We start from the raw sequence: 23548 nt of genomic DNA, 5'->3' as shown, positions 1-23548 counted from the left end.
ATGCCTTTCATGCTTCCTTGTGAACTAAACTGTGTTGATGTCCGCTGCTCCTATCGCCTCTATTTTTTCCTCCAGATAGCATCAACGAAGTTTCAATGTTTTCATTTTCAAATTGTTCGGCCATTTCTCATTTAAGCTTTGGCTAAATTGAGAAAATGGCAACTCATTAAAAGGAAAATGAGTCTGAGGATGCAGATGGGATCTGGGTTTAAGATAATTGAATTGCAATCTGATCTTTAGAGGGAGTGCACGCGAAATGAATGACTTGTTTGTGTAGGTAGCGGCAATATTACCACAGAAAATGAAACAATAGTGCCGAACAATAAACCAAGAAATGACACAGAATTTAAATGCGAGTCCGCCTGCACACAAGAGACGCTGCTGAAGACGCCTCATCCTGATTTGAAATTTAATTGGTGTTGCTCACAGCGCTGTTTGTCCCATGTTTTCCATCCCAGATGCCCCTTGGACGGTACTGTTGGCCAACATTGAGCCTGAGTCTACTGGGGTGGTTGTCGGTGGTCTCATCCCAGCACGCTCATACCAGTTCCGCCTGTGTGCTGTCAACGACGTGGGCAGAGGCCAATTCAGCAAAGAGACGGATCGGTGGGTGCTCTAAAAGCCCTATAAGTCTATATAACTTAATTTGTACACTGGTCCAGAGGAAATTATTGCACTTGGAGAGCTTTTATTGCCCTGGAACAACTCTTTCACCCCCCCCCCCCCCCCACACACACACACACACACACACACACACTTCTTATCTTGGCAGTTCAATAGAAAATCCCGTAAGACCACTTTTTTTTTCTTCTTTTTTTTTTCGCTCTTTGCTCCTGCACGATTGGGGAGGAGATGAGCCGGCTTTCGGATGGGCCATTTTTTTTTTTCAGAGATAAAAAATGTGAATGAGCTGAAAATGCGCTTTTTGAAGATTTGATGGGTGCGCTGACCCAGCTCCATCTCTTCCCTTCATATTAGCTGTCGTGGCAGTGCTTCACGAGCGAAATAAACTGAGGCTTTGAAGAGACGCAGATCAAAAATCTCAGGTGGCTTCTGTCGATTAGCGAGACCAAACAATCTCATAAAGGGCAAACTCAAACAAGATTTGATGTTTTTTCACCTGTACACACAACTGTTTGACATGGTCCGTGTCAACATTCACTTTTACACCTGCAAGTGGAAGCAACCACGGCCCGCCGCAGAGCTTTTCCAACCACGCGCTCATTTGCAGAATTCCCCCGTGAATGCGCCAAAACAAGGGGGAAGGGGTGGTTACTGCTTCTGTGAGAGCAACACTTTTTTTTTTCCGAGGCACCTCTTTGATCCTAAACACTCTGCTTTATCTCCTCCAGAGGGCTGCTCCAGCACGTTGGGAAGAAATCAAGATGTCATCTTAAATTGACTTAAAAGAAAAATCTTCATGGATCTCTCCTGCTTGTTCTTTGCTATCATTCTCTCCATCGAGCCGCTCCACTTTCGCCAAGGCCTCTTTGATCTTTTCTTCGCCACAGTGAGCGGTCCCTCTGCGGCCGGCAGTATGGGGAATATGTTTTGGGCTAAAACACAGCCACACTCTCCCAACTTTTCTATACGGAGTGTTTTAAAAAAAAAAAAAAAAAAAAAAAAAAGAAATACAAAAGCAAGGCTTTATCGTGGCTTGATGCTCTATGATGAAATGGGATGGAAATATGCAGAAATGTGCCATAATTAATGCATTGCTTCTCTCCTTGTCTCTGCATGCACCTCTTTCGCGTTCTTTTTGCTGTAGACTGACTCTACCCGAGGAGCCTCCCAGCGCACCACCTCAGACTGTCATTGCAAGTGGCCGCACCAATCAGTCCATAATGATCCAGTGGCAGCCGCCACCGGAGAGCCATCAGAATGGGCCTCTTCAAGGCTACATCATCAGGTAAGACAACCTGCCATTTTTTTTTTCTTTCTTTCCATGGATGGGTGCCTCGTTGGGCCAGTTCTGTTTTGTGATGTGTAAGAATGTTCTGTCAGGTTACTTTTTTTAAAGATCCTGTTCAAATAAGTACATCCCATTAAAATCTACTATTTTTTATTCACCTGTTCTCACCTCTCCTTTTGTAACAATTGCCTATAGCTCTTTCACACATCTTTTCTTATATATATATATATATTTCTGTTCTTATTTCCTAATATTGTTGCCTGACTGTGTTGTCCTTGCCTCCTGTGCCCATCACTTACTCCCACTGCTGCCAGGTACTGTCTGTCAGGGCTTCCAGTCGATTGTCAGATGAAAAACATCACCAACCCTGACCAGAGCAGCCTGCTCCTGGAGGACCTCATCATCTGGACAAACTATGAGATTGAGGTGGCAGCCTACAACGGAGCGGGAACGGGCATCTTCAGCCATAAAGTAACTGAGTGGACCCTACAAGGAGGTAAAAGCAATAAACAGGATTTATAAAGTTCACTGCCTCAAACAATAGATTTATTTTTTATTTTTTTATGCATCTAAAACTCCCACTAAGGGTGAGGGTGGTTTATTTAGTTTTACATATTCCATTTAGTCTATGCTTAAGTGTTTTTTTGGGGCGCTGACATTCAGCCTTCAGCATGGAATTTGTGTCTGTAACTTAATGCAATAATCTGATTTTAATGATCAAACGGAGGGTTTTCTTAGTCGTTTTCACCCCAGTAGCATTAAAAAAAACACCAGAGCCCACATCGTTAAGGCAGCAGCATTTAGTTTTTCCTTATTTTTGAAGTTTGCAGTCAGCACAGAAAAAGCAGGGTTGTAAAGACACTGCTTATTCGCCCTGTAGCTTTCTTTCAAGCTGTTAAATATCACCTTATTACACATGAGTGGCATGTTTGTTTTGTGTGTGTGTGTGTGTGTGTGTGTGTTGCATTATGTTTTTCAGATTTAGTTTTACTATTTCTATAGATTAATCTAAGGTCATCAATACCTCCTGCATCATTGTGTTAGCCACAAAGGGCACAAAGATCCATTTTTGTGGAAAAGTATTTGCTCCCTTATTGATTTTGTCTATTTTTGCTTTCATGGCACTTGTTTTGTTCAGACAAAGGTAACTGGAGCAAAGCTGTACTGAAAGAATGATCTCATTAAGGGAAAAAACCTTTCCGCACTAACCTAGCTATTTAATCGCATTGTTTAATCACCAGTTATCTATGATTTGCCACATTTTTGATTTAGTTTTATTTTCACGACTAAGTCTGATAACTGCCAGACCTATAGAATGACACATTCCCTTCAGTAGAACCTGTCTGATACCAGGAAGTAAGCTAAACTATCTAAAAATGCACCACTGATATGAAAACATTCCAGATGAGATGAGATATAAATACACTAAGATCTATCAGTCTGCAAATGGTCACAAAGCAATTTCCAAGGCTTTTGGACTCTAACAGATCACAATGAGAAACTGAGAAAACTTGGAAAAATGGTCAATCTTTCCAGGAGTTGCTGCCACCACAATTATTATCAGTAATTCATCCAGAAGGATGCGAAATAGCCATTGCTGACCAGGAAGATATAAAAAGCCAGTCACACAATTGCCCAAAAATCATCATGATGATCCTCAAGACGTTTGGTAAAATGTGTCATGGTCTGAGGCTACTTTTCTGCTGTGTTAGCAAGATGACTTGCCATAATTAATAGAACAATCAGCAAATCCTGTAGGACAATGTCTAGCCATCAGCTTGGGATCTTGAGCTCAGTATTGTAGCATGACAATGATTTGAAGCACACCTGAAGTTCTACCTCTAAATGTCTCTGATTGGCCTAGTCAAAGTCTGTATTTGATGCTGATTGACATGCTATGGTGTGACTGTAAACAGGCTGTTAATGTTAGAAACCCCTTCAATATGGTTATAACAGAGTGGCAAAATTCCTCCACAGTTGTGTAAAAGACTATTTGCCAGTTATTGCTGCAGCCTTTTTCTCATAGGGTAAGGTTGGTTTGAAGCTAGTCTTTTCGCCCCAACTTAATAAAATCCTGATTTAAAGGCTGCATTTTGTATTTACTCAGGTTTTCTTAGTTTGGTTTTAAAATTAGCTTGATGAACATTTAAGGGTGTCAAAAAGCAGATACAGAATAAATCTGTAAAGGAGCAAAAACGTTTTCACAGCGCTGATTGTTTGCTTTGTTGCCTGCTGTTTGAGGATGTAACACTTGGCTTTCATCTATTGAGTTTAGGAGTCTTTTTATATCTGAATGCTTCATTGATCTGAGTTAACTGGTTGAACAAACAAAAGAAAAACATTGGTCTAAAGATGGTCAAGTACCTTGTGTGAACTTAGTTAAAAGAGCCTGTAAAGTTCTAAGAAAACCATTAAACGACCGCTAAACTGAGAATAACTATTGATCAAGATTCTTTCTCCAGTTGTTTGGAGGCTTAGCTTTCTGGAAGCAGAAATCACACATTACTACAAGTTGCTATGAATTGAGCATGTATATGAAAGATTAACACAAAGAAGTGTATAGTTATGAAAGAAAATTATGCATTATTTTGGTGTATTTTTAGGGTCGTTATTCAGCTGAAGGTACACCTTCAATCCAGCCTCAGTTTTTTTCTGTTCATGTAAATCTATTTATGCTTTTATATGCACAAATATAGTACATGCACATTGTATTTTTTCCTAATATCCTACTCAGTTGCACATTTGAATCCATGCCTCCTATTTTCTTTTATTAACTATACAGTACGTTTGTCTTATGTCGTCAGTATGCCCTTTCTGTACATTCCCTTTTTCTTATTTTTTCATTATTCTTCTCTTGTTTCTTTTGTCTAAATCTGCACGCTTCCATTTTCCTGTCAATTTGCTGCTGCTGCACTTGAATTTCTCCGCTCAGAGACAATAATACATATTTCTATTCTTCTCTAGTCTAAATCTTTTGGAGCCTTCAACAGGTTTTCTTCCAAGATTGCCCCACAATTAGTTCAATTCATCTTCCAATGTTTTTTTTTTCTTCCTGAAGTCGCTTTTAAACTTTGTAAGTTCTGTTTTTTTGGGGTTTTTTTGCTTGTTTTTGTTTTGTTTTTATCATCAACACTCCTTTTCTTGGTCATTACGGCATGCAGCAAGAGATATTAAGAGACCTGCTCGCTCTGCTGCATTACAACCAGCACAAGTTGGCTACAATAATTGTCTGCGATACCTGGATATAACTGATACTAAAAAACTGCATTATCCAAAATTACTAATTTATGTCAAAATCAATATAAGCTTTGTCCAAATTCACTCCTTCTGACCACAGCACTGAAACAACAGAGACACTGAGCCTCTCTGCCGTCACTCATCTTAACAATGTTCAAAGTCTGTCAACTCTGCTAACATGTTAAGCACAGCCAGAAAGAACGTAGACGACCCTCTTTATCAACAAGGAGAACACAAAAGCGTTGTTCAGAAGAAGCTTCCCCATAAGAAAAAAACTAAACGCTGAACGACGCTACATGCTGAGCCCATGCTACAAGCTTACACTACAGCACTGATATTGGAGAGCAACGTAAAAAGGTCCACAATGCACTGGGCGATAAATCAACACAGGAAAATGTTAATCAGCTGACGGCTCAACTGGTTACTAAACAGCGAAGCAATGAAAGAAACCAGTTTGACCCCGTCATTACTTTTCCTTTTAGCTGTGAAGCTCTTGGAGGCTAATGACACAGGTTATGTTGGAGAGCCAGATCCATGTTTGTTTGGAAACACAATTTATTTTAGTTTAGAATAATTCTTTATTTCCCCTTCAGTAGGAACACTTATTTGCAGCATCAGCAAATCAACAAACAATTGGAAGCACACAGCAGCACACACAAGATAAGCATTGATGATAAAATGAAATAATTGCATGACTGCATCAAAGGTGCATACTTCCATAAAGAAAACTAAGTCTTATACTATTTGTCTTTTTGTCTACTGTTTTGCCAAACAAGGATGTGGCACTTAAATGAAATATTTCTCTATACGAGGGCTCAGTTGCCCCCTACTTGTTGGTTTTGCTCTAATAAAGGAAGTTAAAGTTAAATTTGTGGCAGTGTAATTAATCAAATTTTTTGCTCTGAGCCAGAAAAATGTTGCCACGGTATTGGCAATCATATTGAGTATCAAGTTTTTTTCTTAGTATTGACTTCGGCAATTGATTTTGAAATTTGACACAACCCCAGTTCAGATCGATGTGTTCTATTAGAGCACCAGCACACAAAGCATTTTGCTTAAAAGTTTGGTTGCATTTGACAAGAAAACATTTGTCCATGGCTTGTGTCAAATTTTAAACAGGACTTTCTTTTAATCCCTTTCGCTTGACAATGTTTTTTTTTTTTTTTTTTTTTTTGCTACTTCTCCTTAAAGCTTTTTGGAGTGCTTTGCTAATGTTTGTAATGTTGATTAATTCTCCACCTGAACTGTGGGACACCGCAGCTCCTCTACAGTTATCATGGGCCTCTTGGCTGCTTCCTGAACTATGCATGCATGGGCAGTTTAGGAAGGCCATAGCGTTGTAGATTTGCAGTTGTTTCACACTTTATTTTCCAATTTTAGAAGATGAACTGTGCAGTGCTTCATGAGACGTCTGAAGCTTGAAATATTGTCCTATTGTCTGCTTCAATCTTCTCCACAACTTAATTTTTCACAAATTACTTCATGGATTACTAGTTTACTAATGCAAAAACTTGGTTCACTGGATTTTATTTAGGAGAATCAGGCAGGCTGGGTAAAAATACACTGCACTCTCTTCATATATGTACTTGTTGAAAAACAGGGATAAGTTCACTTCTACCTGTTGGTCTTTCATATAAAACCACATCAGGATAAAAACTGTTCAAGAGATTTGAATGTTATCACTATACCACATTACACCAACACATACTCCTTATCTACACCAAAATACAATAGTTCTTAATTTGTTCAATGAACTCTTGCCTTAGTGGGGAAATATAGGGTCATTCTGAACACTTAAAAACATTAGTTGGACCTACTCAGCACAGATTTAATTAACCCTAAACATAAATTACCATTTGGTTGACGAGTGTCACTCTTGCGACATTCCTCTGCATGTTTCATGAGGAATTGGTTTTGGATGACTTATTCTCAGCTTGTTCATGCTGAGGAAAGTGATTAGAACATGCCTTTTGCACTCTGTGGTACCGTCATGCCTACTGATTCTAATATTTCCGTCTCCCTTGTCTGCCCTGTTTTCTCAGACTGTTGTGACGATCAAAGTCACAGTTACCATAAATCACCTAAATGGGGTTTCCGAAAGAGGATATGCTTTAAAATGTTCTGGCTCTTTAGAAAATAATGAGGATCAGTCTTTAGATCACACATTTCAACCTGAAGATCGTGGGTTCGATTCCAGCTTTCTCCTGTCACATGTCGATGGGTACGTGTTTTATTGGGCAAGGCACTTAACTCCATGGTGCCTACTGTTAGGTTAGAACCAATCGGATAACTACGGATGTGACGCAATAAACTCCAAGCGACACGCTCTGTTTTTTTCAATTTGTAGTCTGTGAAGCATGTCATGCCATCGAGCAAACTCTCCAGTAAACTATTTTTTTGCTTCTTTTGTCTAAAAAAATCAGAGGATACGTGTTATACTCGCATGTATGTTATTAATCTTCCAAGGCACCAAGCAACTAAATTCTCCGTATGTACCTTGACTGTTATGGCAGTAGGTAAGTTTAGCTGAATTATGGGTAATTCTGCCGCTGAGAGTGACGCATGGTAAAGTCCCGCATGCCGCGCCGTGATTGGTCTGGTCTGTTTTGGGCCGGAGGGAAAGTCTGGCTGACCAGACTATCTATTCTTTGTACTGGACTATGAATTTGATATTTAATGGCTGAATGTAGCTCAAGTCTAAAGCGCTTTCAGTGGCCAGCATGACTGGAAAAGCGCTTTATAAATTCAGGTCCATTTACTATTTACCATTTAATAAATAATTTTAGTGATTAATAAAAATGCTTGTAATACAATAAAATTAATAACCAAGTCTTTGCCTCCTTCGGTCAGTGTCTTGCTTAGTCACATTGTAGCTAACATTTAGTCGGAAATGCTGCAAACACTCTTTACCTGACAGAACACCTAAAGTGTTGCATGTTTATTTTTAGGCCATTTAGAGCTCTGGAAGACCTAACCGACTCATAACTGTGAATCCCTGTCATGCTAAATCAAGTGTTTGAGGGCAGAACTGTGCATCAAACTCACTAAATATTCTCCGGAGCTCCTATAAAAACTGAACGAATAAATAAATTTGCCTTAACCGTTCCTCTACTTGCCCGAATAAGTTTAATTCACAGGCAGAGTTACAAAACAAAATTCTTGTGTCGTTAGATTTCACAATTGTGTCGTTATTCTTATGCACAGTTGGTGAGCTCTAAAACATTACATATAAAGTAGAGTACGTCTGCGTGATGGAGACATCAATTTCCCTGTGGGAACATCTCAAAGGGATTATTTAAAGTTTTCTATCTATCTATTTATCTTGGAGGATAACAAAAATTATTCTATATCATAAAGCATTTCATCTACGACATGATGCAGGCTATTGGTCATTTGGTCTGAGCTTCGCTCAAACTTGTTATGACCGGAATTTTCAGCTTCTTTTTACAATCATCATGCTGCGTATGATGTTTGGATATCTTTTTATTTCAACTGCAGAATGTCTGCTGTTAGAAAAAGGAATGGCATTTATTTTTTTGTGAATCTGTCACAGTCAAATGATTACAAAATACTTCACATGTTTCTGGAATAATGGATCCTTCCTTGCAGGTATTCATTGTTATTACCAAAACCTTGGTTGGTTTGCTCTCTTTGTGAGATATCTGTTTAATTAGTAAGTTAAAGATCCAAATCAGCTCAGATAATCTGATGTACTACATCTCTTTGAAAACAAAAGACTAGTGTTTTGAAAAGCCTATATCTTCAGTTTTCCAACTATTTTCCCTCCACTGCAAAAAAAAAAAAAAAAGATTCAATCATCCGAGTAGTTTTATTGAATAATGTCACTGAGATGGGTGTTCATGTTGTTTAGCTAAGAATTCGTTAATTGGATTTTTCTATCACTAACTCCACTGAATAATTAAAAGTGGATCGCCGTATGCATTTACATGGATTCTTAGAGAACGCAGCACAGACGGCAGGACTGATATGGTTCCATCAGCGTCATTAATGTGCAACTCCCTAACTGTTTTCCGGTGTTACATCAGAATGGCAAGCTCACTTCAAACAAACTGCTGCAGGGTTTACCTGGAAGCCGCCTGAGGCAACCGCTCTCACACCCCGTTTCGCTGGCCTGCTTTTACCCCAAATGAGCCAAAAACACAGGTTCCTTCACCCTTATTCTCACGCTTTAAATGGAAGCCCAGTCTGAAAAGAATGTCTCTTGTAACATTTCAAGTCCCCCCTTTTCCCCATCTCATTACTATTCCTCTTTCTTTTCATCCCGTTGCTTGTCTCCCTGTGTCTTTTCTAATCCCTATGCCTCCCTGAATCTTGTTTTTTTTTTTCCCTCCTCTCTTTGGAACAGTGCCCACTGTGCCACCGGGAAACGTACAAGCTGAGGCTGTCAACTCGACCACTGTGCGTTTTACCTGGAGTGCACCAAGTCCTCAGTTTATCAATGGAATCAACCAGGGATACAAGGTGAGCGTCTCCTTTCTGTCAACTAGTGCACTCTAGTGGTCAGTGTCAGCAGGGCAAGTCTTTTTTTTCCTTCATCTGATAAAGCGCTAATAATCTATCATTGTCAGAGTGCTTGTGCTGAAAATCTAATTATACAACTTGTTATGAGCTTAATTAATGTGAATTGCTCATGATAACTTTCTTTATTTTATTCCATTACTTGCACAATGTTCCATCTTCTGTATCGCCTCATCTCCAGCTCCTGGCATGGGAACCCAGTCGCTCTAACGAGGTCAGCGGGGTTATGGTGCGACCCAACTTCCAGGACAGTGTTCACGTGGGTTACATCTCCGGCCTTAAAAAGTATACAGAGTACTATACTTCGGTGTTATGCTTCACCACCCCTGGAGATGGACCCCGTAGTCCCCCTCAGCGGTTACGAACACATGAGGATAGTATGTGTTTTTTATTCAGCATTGATTGAATTGGTGATCATTGAAAAGACTGATGTTTTCCGACATGACTAGACATTTTATTCTATTTTTAGCCCCCGGTGCTGTGGGACACCTCAGTTTCACCGACATCTTGGACACCTCATTAAAAGTCAGCTGGAAGGAGCCACAAGAGAAAAATGGCATTCTTACAGGTAGCTAAAGAAATGTAATATGCCGGTGCTGTGAAAGATTATTTAAATCCCTTGACCTTTTCCAAATCTGTCCGTTCTCGCAACCGCAAACCTCAATGTGTTTTATTGTTGTTGAGGTGAAGACTGGAAGTAGTGAGAAACCACCTGTATTACAGATCCACAGGATCATCAGGGACCTCAAAGAAGAACAAAAGCTAATACACATTAGTCGGTTAATAAAGGTGTTTTTTTTTAGCACTTCAATAACTGCTGGAGTCTTGGCCATATCTTTGCCTCTCTCCATGCACCTGTCAGTAGGGCCAGAATCTTTTGGATCTCTGTTGCATGAAGGGCAAATTTGTAGTGTGCATGATGAATAGTTGACTTTTGTTGTTAGTTGACATTTTTGACAGATTCTCCCACTTGAGCGACATATATCTGCAGTTCATCTATAGTTAACACTTGGCTACTTTTCTTGTTCATATTTTTGCCCAGTTTGTCAGTTTCTGGTTAGGTTTGTAGTTGTTCCCTACATTTTTTTTAATTTTATTTTTTTAGATGATGGATTGACTGAAGAATTCTTGGATATTGTTGTATAATTCAGTTATGCCTTAAACTTCTCCACAGCTTCATCTCTGACCTGTACTCCGTGTTCTTTGATCTTCATACGGCCGTTTGTTCCCTTATTTTCTCTGATAAACCAATGAGATCTTCACAGAGCAGTTGTATTTATAATGAGATTAAAATTCCACTTATGGAGCCGATTTACTAACAGGATGACTTCTGAAGGCATGTGTCTACTTCACAATTATTAACCTCATTGTGTTGGTCTGTCAAATAATATCCTGATAAGATAGCAAAGTATGTGGAGGCTATAGGGGAACATTTTAAAACATTGAGGGATTTCTGACCTCGCTGCTTAGCTCAGTATTGTGGTTCATGCTACAGTATTTTAAAACGTATTTCAGGTTATCGTATCTCCTGGGAGGAGTTCAACAGGACCAACACCAGGGTGACCCATTACTTACCCAACCTGACTCAGGAGTATAAGGTTACAGGACTCACTGCCCTCACTACCTACACCATTCAGGTAGCGGCCATGACTTCCAAAGGCCAAGGTCAGCTTTCGGCATCGACCATATCTTCTGGTGTACCGCCAGGTCAGTGTTTGATTGACAATGAGGAATTACAGACAAGGATTGAATAAGAAGGTGCTTCCTTTTCTGCTGTGACACATGATTTGTTTGTTGGCTTTCTCTAAAACTTTCTTTTATAGAGCTGCCGGGTCCTCCCACCAATTTAGCCATCTCTAACATTGGCCCGCGCTCGGTCAGCCTGCAGTTCAAACCTGGCTATGATGGCAAGACGTCGATTTCGCGTTGGCTGGTTGAAGCTCAGGTATGAAAAATCACTTCATTCCCTCAGTTCGCTCATATTAAGGATAGCGCATTCATTTGTTTTGTTTTTTTTTTGTCAGTTTGATTTGCTTAACTGCTTATGCAAGCGCATGTCCCTGTGCATTTCAGATCGGTATAATTGGGGAAAACGAAGAGTGGCTAATGGTTCAGGAGCTGGCTAATGAACCTGATGCTCGGTCGCTGGAGGTCCTCGACCTGAACCCTTATACTTTCTACAGGTGCCCACATGCATACCAACAAACTGTTGTACTCATGCATTGCATATAAAACACACACTTCCCACTACATTCAAATACCACTGAAAACATAATTTTTAACTTTAAGATATATCCTTTTTATTTATTTTTTCATTTGTATGTTTAAAAATACAAAAAATACAATTATTGCAAAATCCCTTGTCCCTAAAAAAAAAAAAATCTGAATTTACAACCCCAAATGTCAATGTATGATATTGCGATTTTATGTTATAGATCAGTACAAGGCAGCATGTTATTAAACGGTGGAACGATAATGATGCAAGGTTTCAGCATGTATGGCATGCATTCATAGTGACCTCACATCCCTCCAATAACCCTGAATAAAATCCCGAGCAACCAGAAGTCAACTTAGTAAATGGAGTCCACTCATTTGTAATGTATACTCAGTATAAATACAGCTGTTTGTTGAAGGACCCCGACATTTGTTAGAAAACATTAATGAATAACATAACGGACAGCCCTGAGAATCCTCTTCACAAGTTTGCAATTCAACAGCTGAATGTGTTCGGTGAGAAACTTCTTCAGATATGCTGTAATGCAGACAACGACAAGAGATCCGTCCTGCCCACAGACATGACTGTCTATTACGAGTCTTTGAAAAAAGTCTTTGAAAAAAGGCGAGGCAAGGAGAGCATTAATTAGAGAAGTAGCCATGACACCCACAGTAACTCTGGAGGATCTGCAAAGATCAACAGCTCAGGTTGGAGAATCTGACGACAGGACAATTTTTTGTCCTGCACTTCACGACCCTGGCTTTCAGGAAGGAGTTGCATGAAGAAATCTATTGTTGATAGAAAGCCCAAACAATGCAGGTTCAAAGTTTGCCACAAACCATGTAGGGGACACGACAAACATGTGGAAGAGGGTGGCCTAGTCAGACCAGACCAAAATCAACTTTCTTGTTAACATACAAAATGGTTTGTGTGGTGGAAAACCAACACATTTAACATACACTGCAAAAACAGAACTAAAAATAAGTAATATTTTCTTAAAATGAGTGTATCTGTCCTTAATTTGAGCAGGTAAATAAGATGATCTGCCAATGGAAAAAGATTTTTGCACTTAAAATAGGAACAACTCATCTTTATCATCTTATTTCAAGTTCAGGATGTCTAATTATCTTATTTTAGGGGTCAAAATACTCATTCCATTGGCAGATAATTGTATATACATGCTCAAATCTAGGATAAAAACACAAATTTTAAGAACATTTTACTTATTTTTAGATCCGTTTTTGCAGTGTACCAACCAAAGGTGTAATGTAAAACATAACGAAAGAAGCATCGTGCTTTTCCTCAGTCAGGACAGGGAATCTAGCCAGTGTTGTTGGATAGATGAATCAAGCATGAATGTTCAAAAACAGAGAAAACACAGCCAGTGACGGACTGGGATTAAAAAACAGCCCTGGCATTTTCACCAACCAGCGGCCCACATGGGGACGCGCACGCACGCGCGTGCACATGCCCGCAACACACAGATATAACTTCACATGCATGGAAATAACACACAAGTTTGTAGCCCCATTGGTGTTGAACTCTAACTTTAATATGCATAAAAATTGAACCAAGAGGCATTTGGCTTATTAGTGGGCCGAGAGATAATGTAGGCCTACAATGAACAGGGTGAAAGGGGCCGCGCACACCCGACGATCATGCCGCCTCGTGATTGGCCGGCCCAAATGCCAGACCGTCCAGTCCGTCACTGAACACAGCTATAAATACAATAAAAAGGTTTACGGATCGGCCCAGTCAAAGTAAAGGCCTAAATTTATCCCGATGTTCCCGCTTCACACTTATCCTCTGCTATGTGTCACTGCCTCCCATTAAATCCCAATATAACACATATATAAAAATGTGTTGTGGGTTCTAACGTTGCAAAATTTAAAACAATTCTAATAGTATGAATACTTCTGAAAGGCACTGTCAGTGCCAATCCTTTAGGCTAGTATAGTGACTAACTATCTTGTACATTTTTTGTTTTTTTTGCTCAAATTAAACAATGCTAAAATCATGACTTATTACCCAATTTTAATGATGTATCTACAACCAGCGGGTATCTTTTGTTTCAGATTCAGGATGCGTCAGGTCAACATTGTGGGCACCAGTCCTCCCAGTCAGCCCTCCAGGAAGATCCAGACGCTTCAAGCTCCTCCAGATATTTCCCCTGCCAATGTGACCCTGCGCACAGCCAGTGAGACCAGCCTGTGGCTCCGCTGGGTGGTATGGCCTTTATACTGGTCGTGATAAAGACAGCATTTCACTATCTAGCCTAATTAGATTTTCAGGGACATTTTTTCTGATTTTGCAATGCGGGTTTCAAAATGGCTTGTTTTCTTTCAGCGTCTCTCTTTATGCCTCTTTGTAAATGTAATGATGAAACTAAAAAGAAATAGGCAAAATGTCCTTGAGTTGTTAGATAAGCTTGGTAAAAACTCGATTTGGGTGATTAGGTATTATAAAGTTTGACATTCAGTGATGTTTTCAGTGCTTTCATAAATCTGCTCTTGCACTCTTGGGGCTTTTTAATAAGATAAATGAGTATCTGCAATAGTACTGATATTGGTGTTGAAAGCTGTACATTCCTGTGTCCTTGGGATGGCTGCTTTCTGCATCAGCATTTGGCAATGTATTCTTCCCCACATTTGTCTATTTACATCCCTGCGCCCGTGCTTAAGACATGAGTCAAAGAGGTCTGTCATATCATTGCAGCCATTGCAAGATTTAACGGAGGGGATCTACCTGGATTTAAAGAGACAGGGGGTTGTCAGCAGTGAAATCTGCTTTGCAGATTGATGACATAGCTCATTGACTGTGACCTGTACTTAAGCTGGATATTTTAAAACCTGGGGCTTCTTTTAGGCTGTTGCGCTAAAACCTAAAGTGAATATGTCACATTATATGTGGGAGAAGTTCTGAAGTCTCATTTTGAAGTTTCCCCCCCCCCAAAAAAAAAAAAAAGCCATTTTGTCAGGTCTGTGTACACTTTTCCTGGCCATTGTACTTCTACAAATTTCCTTACCATTATGTGTTAACTGCCTTAAGCATTGAACACCACTTTATGAAATGCTAACTGGCTCTCAAGGTTTCGTTGACGCCTCTTGTGTATAGTTAAATAGCTGTTAAGTGCAGCCTCTCATGTGTTATTATTTCATTATGCGCCCAGACAAGAAAGATATAATTCATGTTGGTTTTACCTGGCAGTGGGGGATTAAAACAACAACAATCCTCTCAGCCTCTTCCAGAGTGGGAATACAACGGCAATCCAGATTTCGTCGGCTACCGCATCCAATACTTCAAAGCGGGATCAAAAGGGGGATTTCTGTCTCATGTCATCATGGACCGGCTGGAGAGGGAATTTACCATAGAGGACCTAGAAGAGTGGACGGAATACGAGGTCAGAGTTCAGGCTGTCAATGGCATCGGGTCTGGACCTTGGAGCCCAGCAGTCCATGGCAGGACCAGGGAGTCTGGTGAGGGAGATTAAGAGTGAATGTAGACAATTTAGATGCTAAAAGTAATATTGAATTGTAGTAATGCATTAGTCTTCTGCTGCAGTGCCGTCCAATGGTCCCACCAATGTGTCAGCATTCGCCACCACCTCCAGCAGCATCCTCGTGCGGTGGGGAGAAGTCCAAGAGGCAGACCGCAACGGACTAATCCTGGGCTACAAGGTCACTTTTGATTTTACAGTCATATATTGTAAACTCATCGTGCTCCAAATTTATATTTTAATATCATAAATCACACTGTTGTAAATCTCGTCCATCCATTAGGTTGTGTATAAGGAGAAGGACTCAGACACAGCCCCCCACTTCTGGACAGTAGAGGGCAACAACACCCATAGTGTCCAACTGACTGGTCTAGGCAAGTACGTTCTGTATGAGATCCAAGTCCTGGCCTTCACACGAATTGGAGATGGAAGGAGCAGCTCGCCTCCTATTCTAGAGAGGACACTGGATGATGGTAAATATGGCTTTTAAAAAACATATATTAGAAGACCAAAGTGTTGCTTTCATTTCATTAATTCTTGTGAAATTATTTTTGTGTCTTTAAATCTATCTATCTATCTATCTATCTATCTATCTATCTATCTATCTATCTATCTATCTATCTATCTATCTATCTATCTATCTATCTATCTATCTATCTACATATCTATCTATCTATCTATCTATCTATCTATCTATCTATCTATCTCTCTATATATATATATATATATATATATATTAGGGCTGGGCAAGTTAACGCGTTAATTTCGCGTTAATTCATTAGACTATTAACGGCGATATTTATTTTATCGCGCATTAACGCATGTTGCTCAAATGCTTTCAGTCAGTGTCAGTCAGCAGGCGCGCTGACTGCAGCGCGCTGTCACGGCAGCACTCTCCCGCTTCCCCTCCCCTCTCGTACATGGCTCAGCAGCGCCAGCCAATCAGCACGCAGGCTCAGCCTGGCCCGCCCACTCAGCTTTCACACAAACTTAACACACAAACAGCGGAGAGAGACCGCAGCAGCGGAAAAACATGAACAGAGGATGTAGCACCGTTTGGCTTTATTTTAATACCGTAAATGAAATCAAGCTGTATGTTTTGTAAAAAGCCGGTTCATTTCAGTGGAAACACAACAAATTTATCTAAGCACGTGAAAAAACATGAAAACGTCGAGCCCCAGAAACGGAGAGAGGAGACGAAACTTCTCTCACTGCCCCGACAGACCCACAGACTGATGTCTCTGACTGAGGCGTTTCAGTCCTCCAGGGAACATCCAGGTAGATCAGTGGATGGATGGATGGATGGATGGATGTTACTGGAGCCCACACATAACATGTAATTAAGACCTTGAAAGAACCCAGTACATATATTAAAAAGTGTTATTTAAGATAAGATAACATTAGCTAATCCTTTTTTTATCCCACGACGGGGAAATGTATAGGATTAAAGCAACAGGCAGGTGCACACAACACAGACAAAATTACATAAGGATTGAAATATATAAGAGGTGGATTAGCGAAAAAACACTGAACATAACATTATTATTATTATTATTATTATTATTATTATTATTTAATTGTAATAATAAAATAAAAACCACAAAACCCAAAAGGTCAACAGTTTCATGATACATCAAGCTTAGGGACTGGCTAATATACAGCAGGTCAAAAAAGGCCATATTTTGGCTGCAGTGCTTGCTGTTCTCTTATGAAGAAAAGATCAACTAGTACACTAAATTCAATAGATGGGTTGAAAATATCCAGTATAAAATAAGTGCTACAAATGTTACAACACTTTGGTTCATATGGCAGCAGAACATTAAAATAAAAGTGCTCTTTACACTACTTTTGAATTCATTCTTGGAGTTTGTAAATACAATGCGATTAATCGCGATTAATCGCGATTAATCAGGGCGATTAATCGCGATTAAATATTTTAATCGTTGCCCAGCCCTAATATATATATATATATATATATATATATATATATATATATATATATATATATATATATATGTTAGAATAATAAACAAAACACCTGCTGTGGACTAAAATGCAAAGTCAGTTATGCAGCATTGTCAGGATTTCTAGCTGTCATACTATTCCAATATTAAAACTATATTTTCTTATGTTACATGCATTTTAATGTTTTTATATTGTTTTAAACAGTTTTTAAATTCAATTTACAACATTGGTACTGATCATCAGTGTGTTATTAGAAAATCGAGAACTAATAATAATAATAATAATAATAATAATAATAATAATAATAATAATAATAATAATAATAATAATAATAACTTATTTTCAAAATGTTCAGGTTTAATTTAAAATATTGTTGCTGTGTGTCTAAATAGACATGTTCTTGCTATTTCTCATTTTATTTTGATTCATAATTAAGGAATCTCTATGGACTATTAATACATTTTTGGTATTTTTTTCTGTGATAGTACCAGGCCCTCCAGTCGGCATCCTGTTCCCAGAAGTCAGAACAACATCAGTCAGGCTCATATGGCAGCCTCCCGCGCAGCCCAACGGCATTATACTCGGTAAGATTGCTTGGTTGGGTCAAGGCAAGGTAGTTGAGATTTATTTGTGTTGCATATTTAAAAAGCACGGGAGTTTAAAGGGATGCATGAAGGACCATAAACACAAAGAAGTGAGATGATGTGAAAAGACACTTAAATGTGCAAAACATTAAATAAGAAAAAAACATGTGCTCAAATAAATTTAGGCAGATTAAAAAAAGTGTAAAAAATGAATGTCACCGTTTAAATTCTGATTTTATATATATATATATATATATATATAAAATATATATATATAATATATTTGATTTGATGCCCTCAGCTTATCAGATCACCTACAGAAGAAACTCCTCAAACAGCAACGCTGCCACTGTGGATGTGCTGAGCCCCAGTGCGCGACAGTACACGGCAGCCGGACTGAAACCAGAAATGGTTTACATATTCCGTCTCACTGCTCAGACGCGAAAAGGTTGGGGCGAGGCCGCGGAGGCTCTGGTAGTCACCACAGAGAAGAGAGGTGGGTGTAATACACGGCAGCTCAAAGGTGTTATTAAGGTGTATTTACTCTTGAATATTGGGCTTAAGTGGGATTGGGTGTGCATGCTCCTCAGCTCGACCTCAACCCACCAGTCGTCCCGTCGTCCCTCAAGAAGACGTCCAGGCTCGTAGAGTCCTGTTATCATGGGAGCCCGGCAGCGATGGCCTGTCTCCAGTTCGTTACTACACAGTACAGTACAGGGAGCTTCCAGACAGCAACTGGACAGTTCACTCAGCATCAGTCAGCCATGAGACAAACTCCTACATAGTGGACAGGTATGTCTCTCAAAATGTCATTTTTATTACTTATTTTTATTTATTACTTACTTTTTCTACCATTCTTTTTCCCGCCAGTCAACTTTCCATTTATATGTTTTGAGAAAACAAAGTACAATGGAAATCCAGTTTTAGCAATCAAATTTAATGGTTAATCAACCATATCATTTTCAGATCAAAATCATTTTGTTTTTGTTTTTTTAATAGGCCTTTGTTGATACTCTAATTTTCCTGAGAAATTGGGTTTTGGGTTGTTGTTAGCCATAATTATGAAAATTAACAGAATTAAACATTTGAAATTTGTTACTCTTTGTGAAATGACTCTATGCTTGAGTTCCACTTTTTATGTTGATTTGCTTAAACATCGTTTTAATTTATTGAAATGCCTTTGTAATGCATAAATGCAACTTTCTCCTCTTGTTTACAGGTTAAAGCCTTTCACCTCTTACCAGTTTCGCGTTAAAGCCACAAACGACATTGGAGATAGTGAATACAGTGAGGAGAGTGAGGCCATCACCACACTACAGGACAGTAAGTAGCTTTCAACAGTTCATATGGACCAAACAAATCACTGAGTTGATAGTTGTTTTCTGTGAGTGTATCAATAGGCTCTGAATTTTTACTTTGAATATATTATGACAGCAGTATGTTTGCTCTAAAGTTGTCATGCAGCTCTCAGTTTGAACTGCAGTTGTGTCTAACATGTTTTTTTTAATACTTACCAGCTCCAGACAAAGCCCCAACGATACTGTCTGTTACTCCCCACACCACCACATCTGTACTGGTTCGTTGGCAGGTACGCTGCTGGAGGATTTGCCTCTATTAGAACGTTGTTATTGTATTTATCTAATAATCGATTATTTCATGATTTTTGAAATGTTAGACATTAAGAAGCGCTCGTTTTCCTTTTAGCCGCCTTCAGAGGATTACCTAAATGGAGTACTGTTGGGATTCAGGGTCAGGTACCGGGAGCTGCACTATGATCGGCTTCGCAGCTTCTCTGTCCGCACAGTGAACAGTCCTTCTGCAAACTGGGCTGATTTTACATGTAAGCCCGTATAAGATTTACTTATATGTGTTGTACGTCGTTGTTTCTTTAAAATAATGATTAACTTCTTGTATATGTCAATGTTTCCCATTTTGTATTCAACCTCCAGCTCCGTACAGCGTCAGAAACTTGACAGAATCCTCTTTAACCCAGTATGAACTTGACAGTAAGTCTTCTGTCGCCCCATGTGCATTTTCTATCACTATCTTTCAGCTTTAATGCCATTTAGTGAATGTTTTTCCAACAAAGTAATGCATTTGTAATATTTACAGCAATAGTCAGCTGTATCTTCCCACTCAGCTACAGCCAGTGCTTTTTCTTATTCGCCCGTGTGTGTGTGTGGGTGTGTGTGTGTGTGTGTGTGTGTGAGAGAGAGAGAGAGCGAGAGACTTTAATCTCTGCAAGCTGCCCTGTCATTATTGCAGCAGGGTTTCCTTCTTTTTAATCAATAGCGTGTTCTCCCACTTTCTTCCACAACGGCCCCATCTTTTGATCAGTTTGCATTATATTTCCAACTTGCCGTCTTCTCTGTGCTGCGTGTGATCTTATCTTGCCTTGGGCATTTCAATGAATGGGTGTTTCTTCGGAATATTGGCTTTTCTTATGTTTTGCTCTTTCATCTTAAGTCCTCTATTACAATGTTGCATCGCATTCTTCCCTGTCAGATTTGAACAAACACAAGCGCTACGAGATCCGTCTCAGCGTGTATAATGCGGTCGGAGAGGGCCCGAGCAGCGCGCCGCAGGAAGTGTTTGTTGGAGAGGCGGGTAGGGTTAACTTCTCCGTTTGCAACCTATTTGTCCATTTAGTTATTATTACTTAGGCATTTAACAAACAAAACACCTTTTTTACTTAATACCCCCCCTCCCCCAAGTCCCAACAGCTCCTCCTCAGAACGTGGTGGTCCAGTCCTCAACAGCCACTCAACTCGATGTTACCTGGGACCCGCCTCCTCCGGATGCTCAGAATGGAGATATACAGGGCTACAAGGTACCAATATTGTGTACAGTTTCCCATTTGCCTGCAATATATATATATTTTATTTTTTTTTTTCAACAACTACAGGAATACCGTCTCATGACTTTGTCCGCAGATCTACTTCTGGGAGTTTCAGCTCCAGAACGAGACAGAGCGCCTGCGAACGCTATTCCTGCCAGAGCTCGGGGTGAAGCTTAAAAACCTGACAGGCTACACCACCTACATGATCAGCGTGGCAGCCTTCAACGCTGCAGGGGATGGGCCCCGCTCCCTGCCCACCAGAGGGCGCACTCAGCAAGCAGGTGCAAATGTGGATAAGCTTCTTCAATGGACCTCTAGCGTTTATTTTAGTGCCAAAACCCTTTTTTTTTTTTCAGCACCCTGTACCCCTTTGCAGGCTCATACTTTTCCAGTCCATTGCTAACTCTGCACAAAAAAAAATTGTTGCACTTAGTGAAATTCCCTTTCCATAGCTGCACACTGTTTAGGGTTCCCATGCGGTTATATGTCGTAGTCACAAAGGACCCTGCAAAGAGAATATTGCATCGCTTTAAAGTCAGTTGTTTGGAGTTTTTCATTAGCTGGAACACTGCAAACTCAGCCAGTGCTTGTATTTAGTAGAAAACTGTATACTACGTTTTTTCCAAGTAGTTTAGTGCCATCTCCTGAGGAATAGCATGAGCGATCAGAGGCGTTTTGCCTATTATTTCAGAACATGCCACTGGGAGGAACGGCAGAGAAACATGAAAAAGGGAATACAAAGAGTGGGGGATGTTGATTACTTTCTGGCCACAATTTTACATCTTTGTTTAGAAGCAAGTGAGATTTCCTCGTCTGGGATTTCAGCAAAAAATAAAGGGAACGTTTGCAGTGAAAAGGACTGTGGTCTTCTGTGCCCCTTGAAAATGATGACATTGATAAGGGGAAGAAAGTGCTGAGGACTTTAAATAAAACACTGTCTGGAATTTCTGCTCTTTTCACCACTGAGGACTGGGATCAGAGCCAAAACAAGCTTTTGTGAGCTTTCATTCCTTATGCCGAATTGTGGCTAAATCCTGACACTCTGCTGAATCTGGTATGGCTCAGCAGGAAGAATTCTCACAGCTCTTGTTCAAGGTCGGAGGCTGATTTTCTAAACTACTTTCAACTTTTTCTAGTGACGAATTCCTTTGTCCAAATGATAACCCAGAATGTTTAATCTAGCGGTATACCTTTAATACACAACAACCAAATATTTGCTGCCGCTCTTGTATATCTTTTTTTTTATTGCTTGTAGTGTTTTCATTCTGCCTTTCAGGGTCCTTTTATACTATGCATCTTCTTCCTATAATAAAAAGGTCAACCCACAGTTTCAAGAGTTTAAAGCAAATAGACAAACATCTGAACTGCCTCCTTTTAAAGTCATAAATCCTCAATAGTAAAATTTGATAGGTATAATAAAATATTTTTTACGGTACCATGAATTCCATTTTCTATGAGTTCAAAAATATATATATAAAAAAAAACATATGTAAGGTTTGACATGGCTGACATTTGTTCAGAAGAACAGTGCTGTACCTTTGCTATAACTGCAGCAGTATTCGCGTTCACGTTTTGTCTCATTACATCCACACTCCTCAATATGATGAAGGATGATTTTGAAATGTGTTACAGATTGCAGTCTTAGTGGGACTCTGTAGAACATAAGAGCTTACTGAAGAGACAAATCCTGCTTTTCTTTTTTAGACATTTTGAATGAGGGACACATCCAAAAGTTGCCAGAACTATGATGTGATATCCCTGATCTAATTCATGTCGTTTTAGCTCCAGTTGTGTGTTTCAGATCATTGTCCTTGTGGAAGGTGTTTTTTGAAAGCATGTTTTCTTCTGCCTTGTATTTTTTTCCCCCCATAAACAAAAGCATCCCTGCAGCATGAAGTTTCTATTTTTGACGGCGGATTGAATGGTCCTCTGTAAAATGTTCTAAGCTTAAGCTTAGGCTATTGTTTTGTAACCTAACCCTGTTGCTTTGTCTTCATGATCCAGTTTACTCGATAATATTCTCTAACAAACCCCCTTGACAGAGAAGCTGTACCTAAACAAAAATGTAATTATACACAGGAGTACTATTAACTAATTAACTTACATTTGAAGGCAATTGTTTTCTCTTGTTTTGTTTAAGGTCCTAAGATGAAAGTAACTGAAAAAAAAATTGCTTTTCAGATTGGAGAAAAAAGCAAACCATGTATTCCTTTCCTCCTACTTCACTACTACGCACTATTTTGTGTCGGTTTGTGACTTCCTATTTAAGTATAATAAATTTAAGCTTGTGGTAGCAACATGACAAAATGTGGGGAAGTTAAAGTCGCTTGAATCCTTTGGCAAGGCACAGTAGTCTAATGAGGGATCCGAGTGTAATTAGATCCTGTCCTCCTTTTTCTCAAAAGCACCCAGTGCTCCCAGCTACATCCACTTCAGTGAGCTGACCACCACTTCGGTGAACGTGTCCTGGGGAGAGCCCAAGCAGGCCAACGGCATCATCGAAGGTTACCGTCTGGTTTACGAGCCCTGCACCCCAGTCGACGGTGAGAAAATCTGCCTTTAGCCTAACAACGCTCCTCTTCTCTTGACATTCCTCAGCTGGCTCTCTCAGGCAGTGATTTACAGCCTCTCCCCTCTTAACCATATTCGTTTTTTAAATCATGCCGCTTAAGCTTGTGTTCTAATTTGTTGCAGATGGGTATAGACCCCGCAGTAACATATAAGGCAAGGCTGATAAATTACACAGGAATGCTCTTGTGAG

General features: G+C 39.7%; 1 protein-coding gene across 4 annotated transcripts in view; it reads left to right on the top strand.

Annotated features, from left to right (window-relative positions):
• sdk2a (sidekick cell adhesion molecule 2a) overlaps positions 1-23548 on the top strand; it is a 135482-nt gene that overhangs the window by 98761 nt on the left and 13173 nt on the right. For all 4 annotated transcript variants that reach the window (XM_036147946.1, XM_036147943.1, XM_036147942.1 and 1 more), the window contains exons 15-38: positions 459-606; positions 1769-1909; positions 2227-2408; positions 9516-9631; positions 9870-10065; positions 10158-10256; positions 11204-11395; positions 11512-11633; positions 11762-11871; positions 13979-14129; positions 15142-15379; positions 15465-15580; positions 15683-15872; positions 17850-17948; positions 18250-18444; positions 18539-18740; positions 19168-19271; positions 19466-19536; positions 19653-19788; positions 19898-19954; positions 20454-20555; positions 20663-20778; positions 20882-21068; positions 23193-23330. In XM_036147946.1, the coding sequence (XP_036003839.1) occupies positions 459-606; positions 1769-1909; positions 2227-2408; positions 9516-9631; positions 9870-10065; positions 10158-10256; positions 11204-11395; positions 11512-11633; positions 11762-11871; positions 13979-14129; positions 15142-15379; positions 15465-15580; positions 15683-15872; positions 17850-17948; positions 18250-18444; positions 18539-18740; positions 19168-19271; positions 19466-19536; positions 19653-19788; positions 19898-19954; positions 20454-20555; positions 20663-20778; positions 20882-21068; positions 23193-23330 (3408 nt within the window). The remainder of the gene's footprint in view (positions 1-458; positions 607-1768; positions 1910-2226; positions 2409-9515; positions 9632-9869; positions 10066-10157; positions 10257-11203; positions 11396-11511; positions 11634-11761; positions 11872-13978; positions 14130-15141; positions 15380-15464; positions 15581-15682; positions 15873-17849; positions 17949-18249; positions 18445-18538; positions 18741-19167; positions 19272-19465; positions 19537-19652; positions 19789-19897; positions 19955-20453; positions 20556-20662; positions 20779-20881; positions 21069-23192; positions 23331-23548) is intronic.

Source organism: Fundulus heteroclitus, chromosome 16 (assembly GCF_011125445.2).
Source record: "Fundulus heteroclitus isolate FHET01 chromosome 16, MU-UCD_Fhet_4.1, whole genome shotgun sequence".
NCBI lineage: Eukaryota > Metazoa > Chordata > Actinopteri > Cyprinodontiformes > Fundulidae > Fundulus > Fundulus heteroclitus.
The sequence above is the reverse complement of the archived record's forward strand: the minus strand, read 5'-3'. Positions and strand labels throughout refer to the sequence as shown.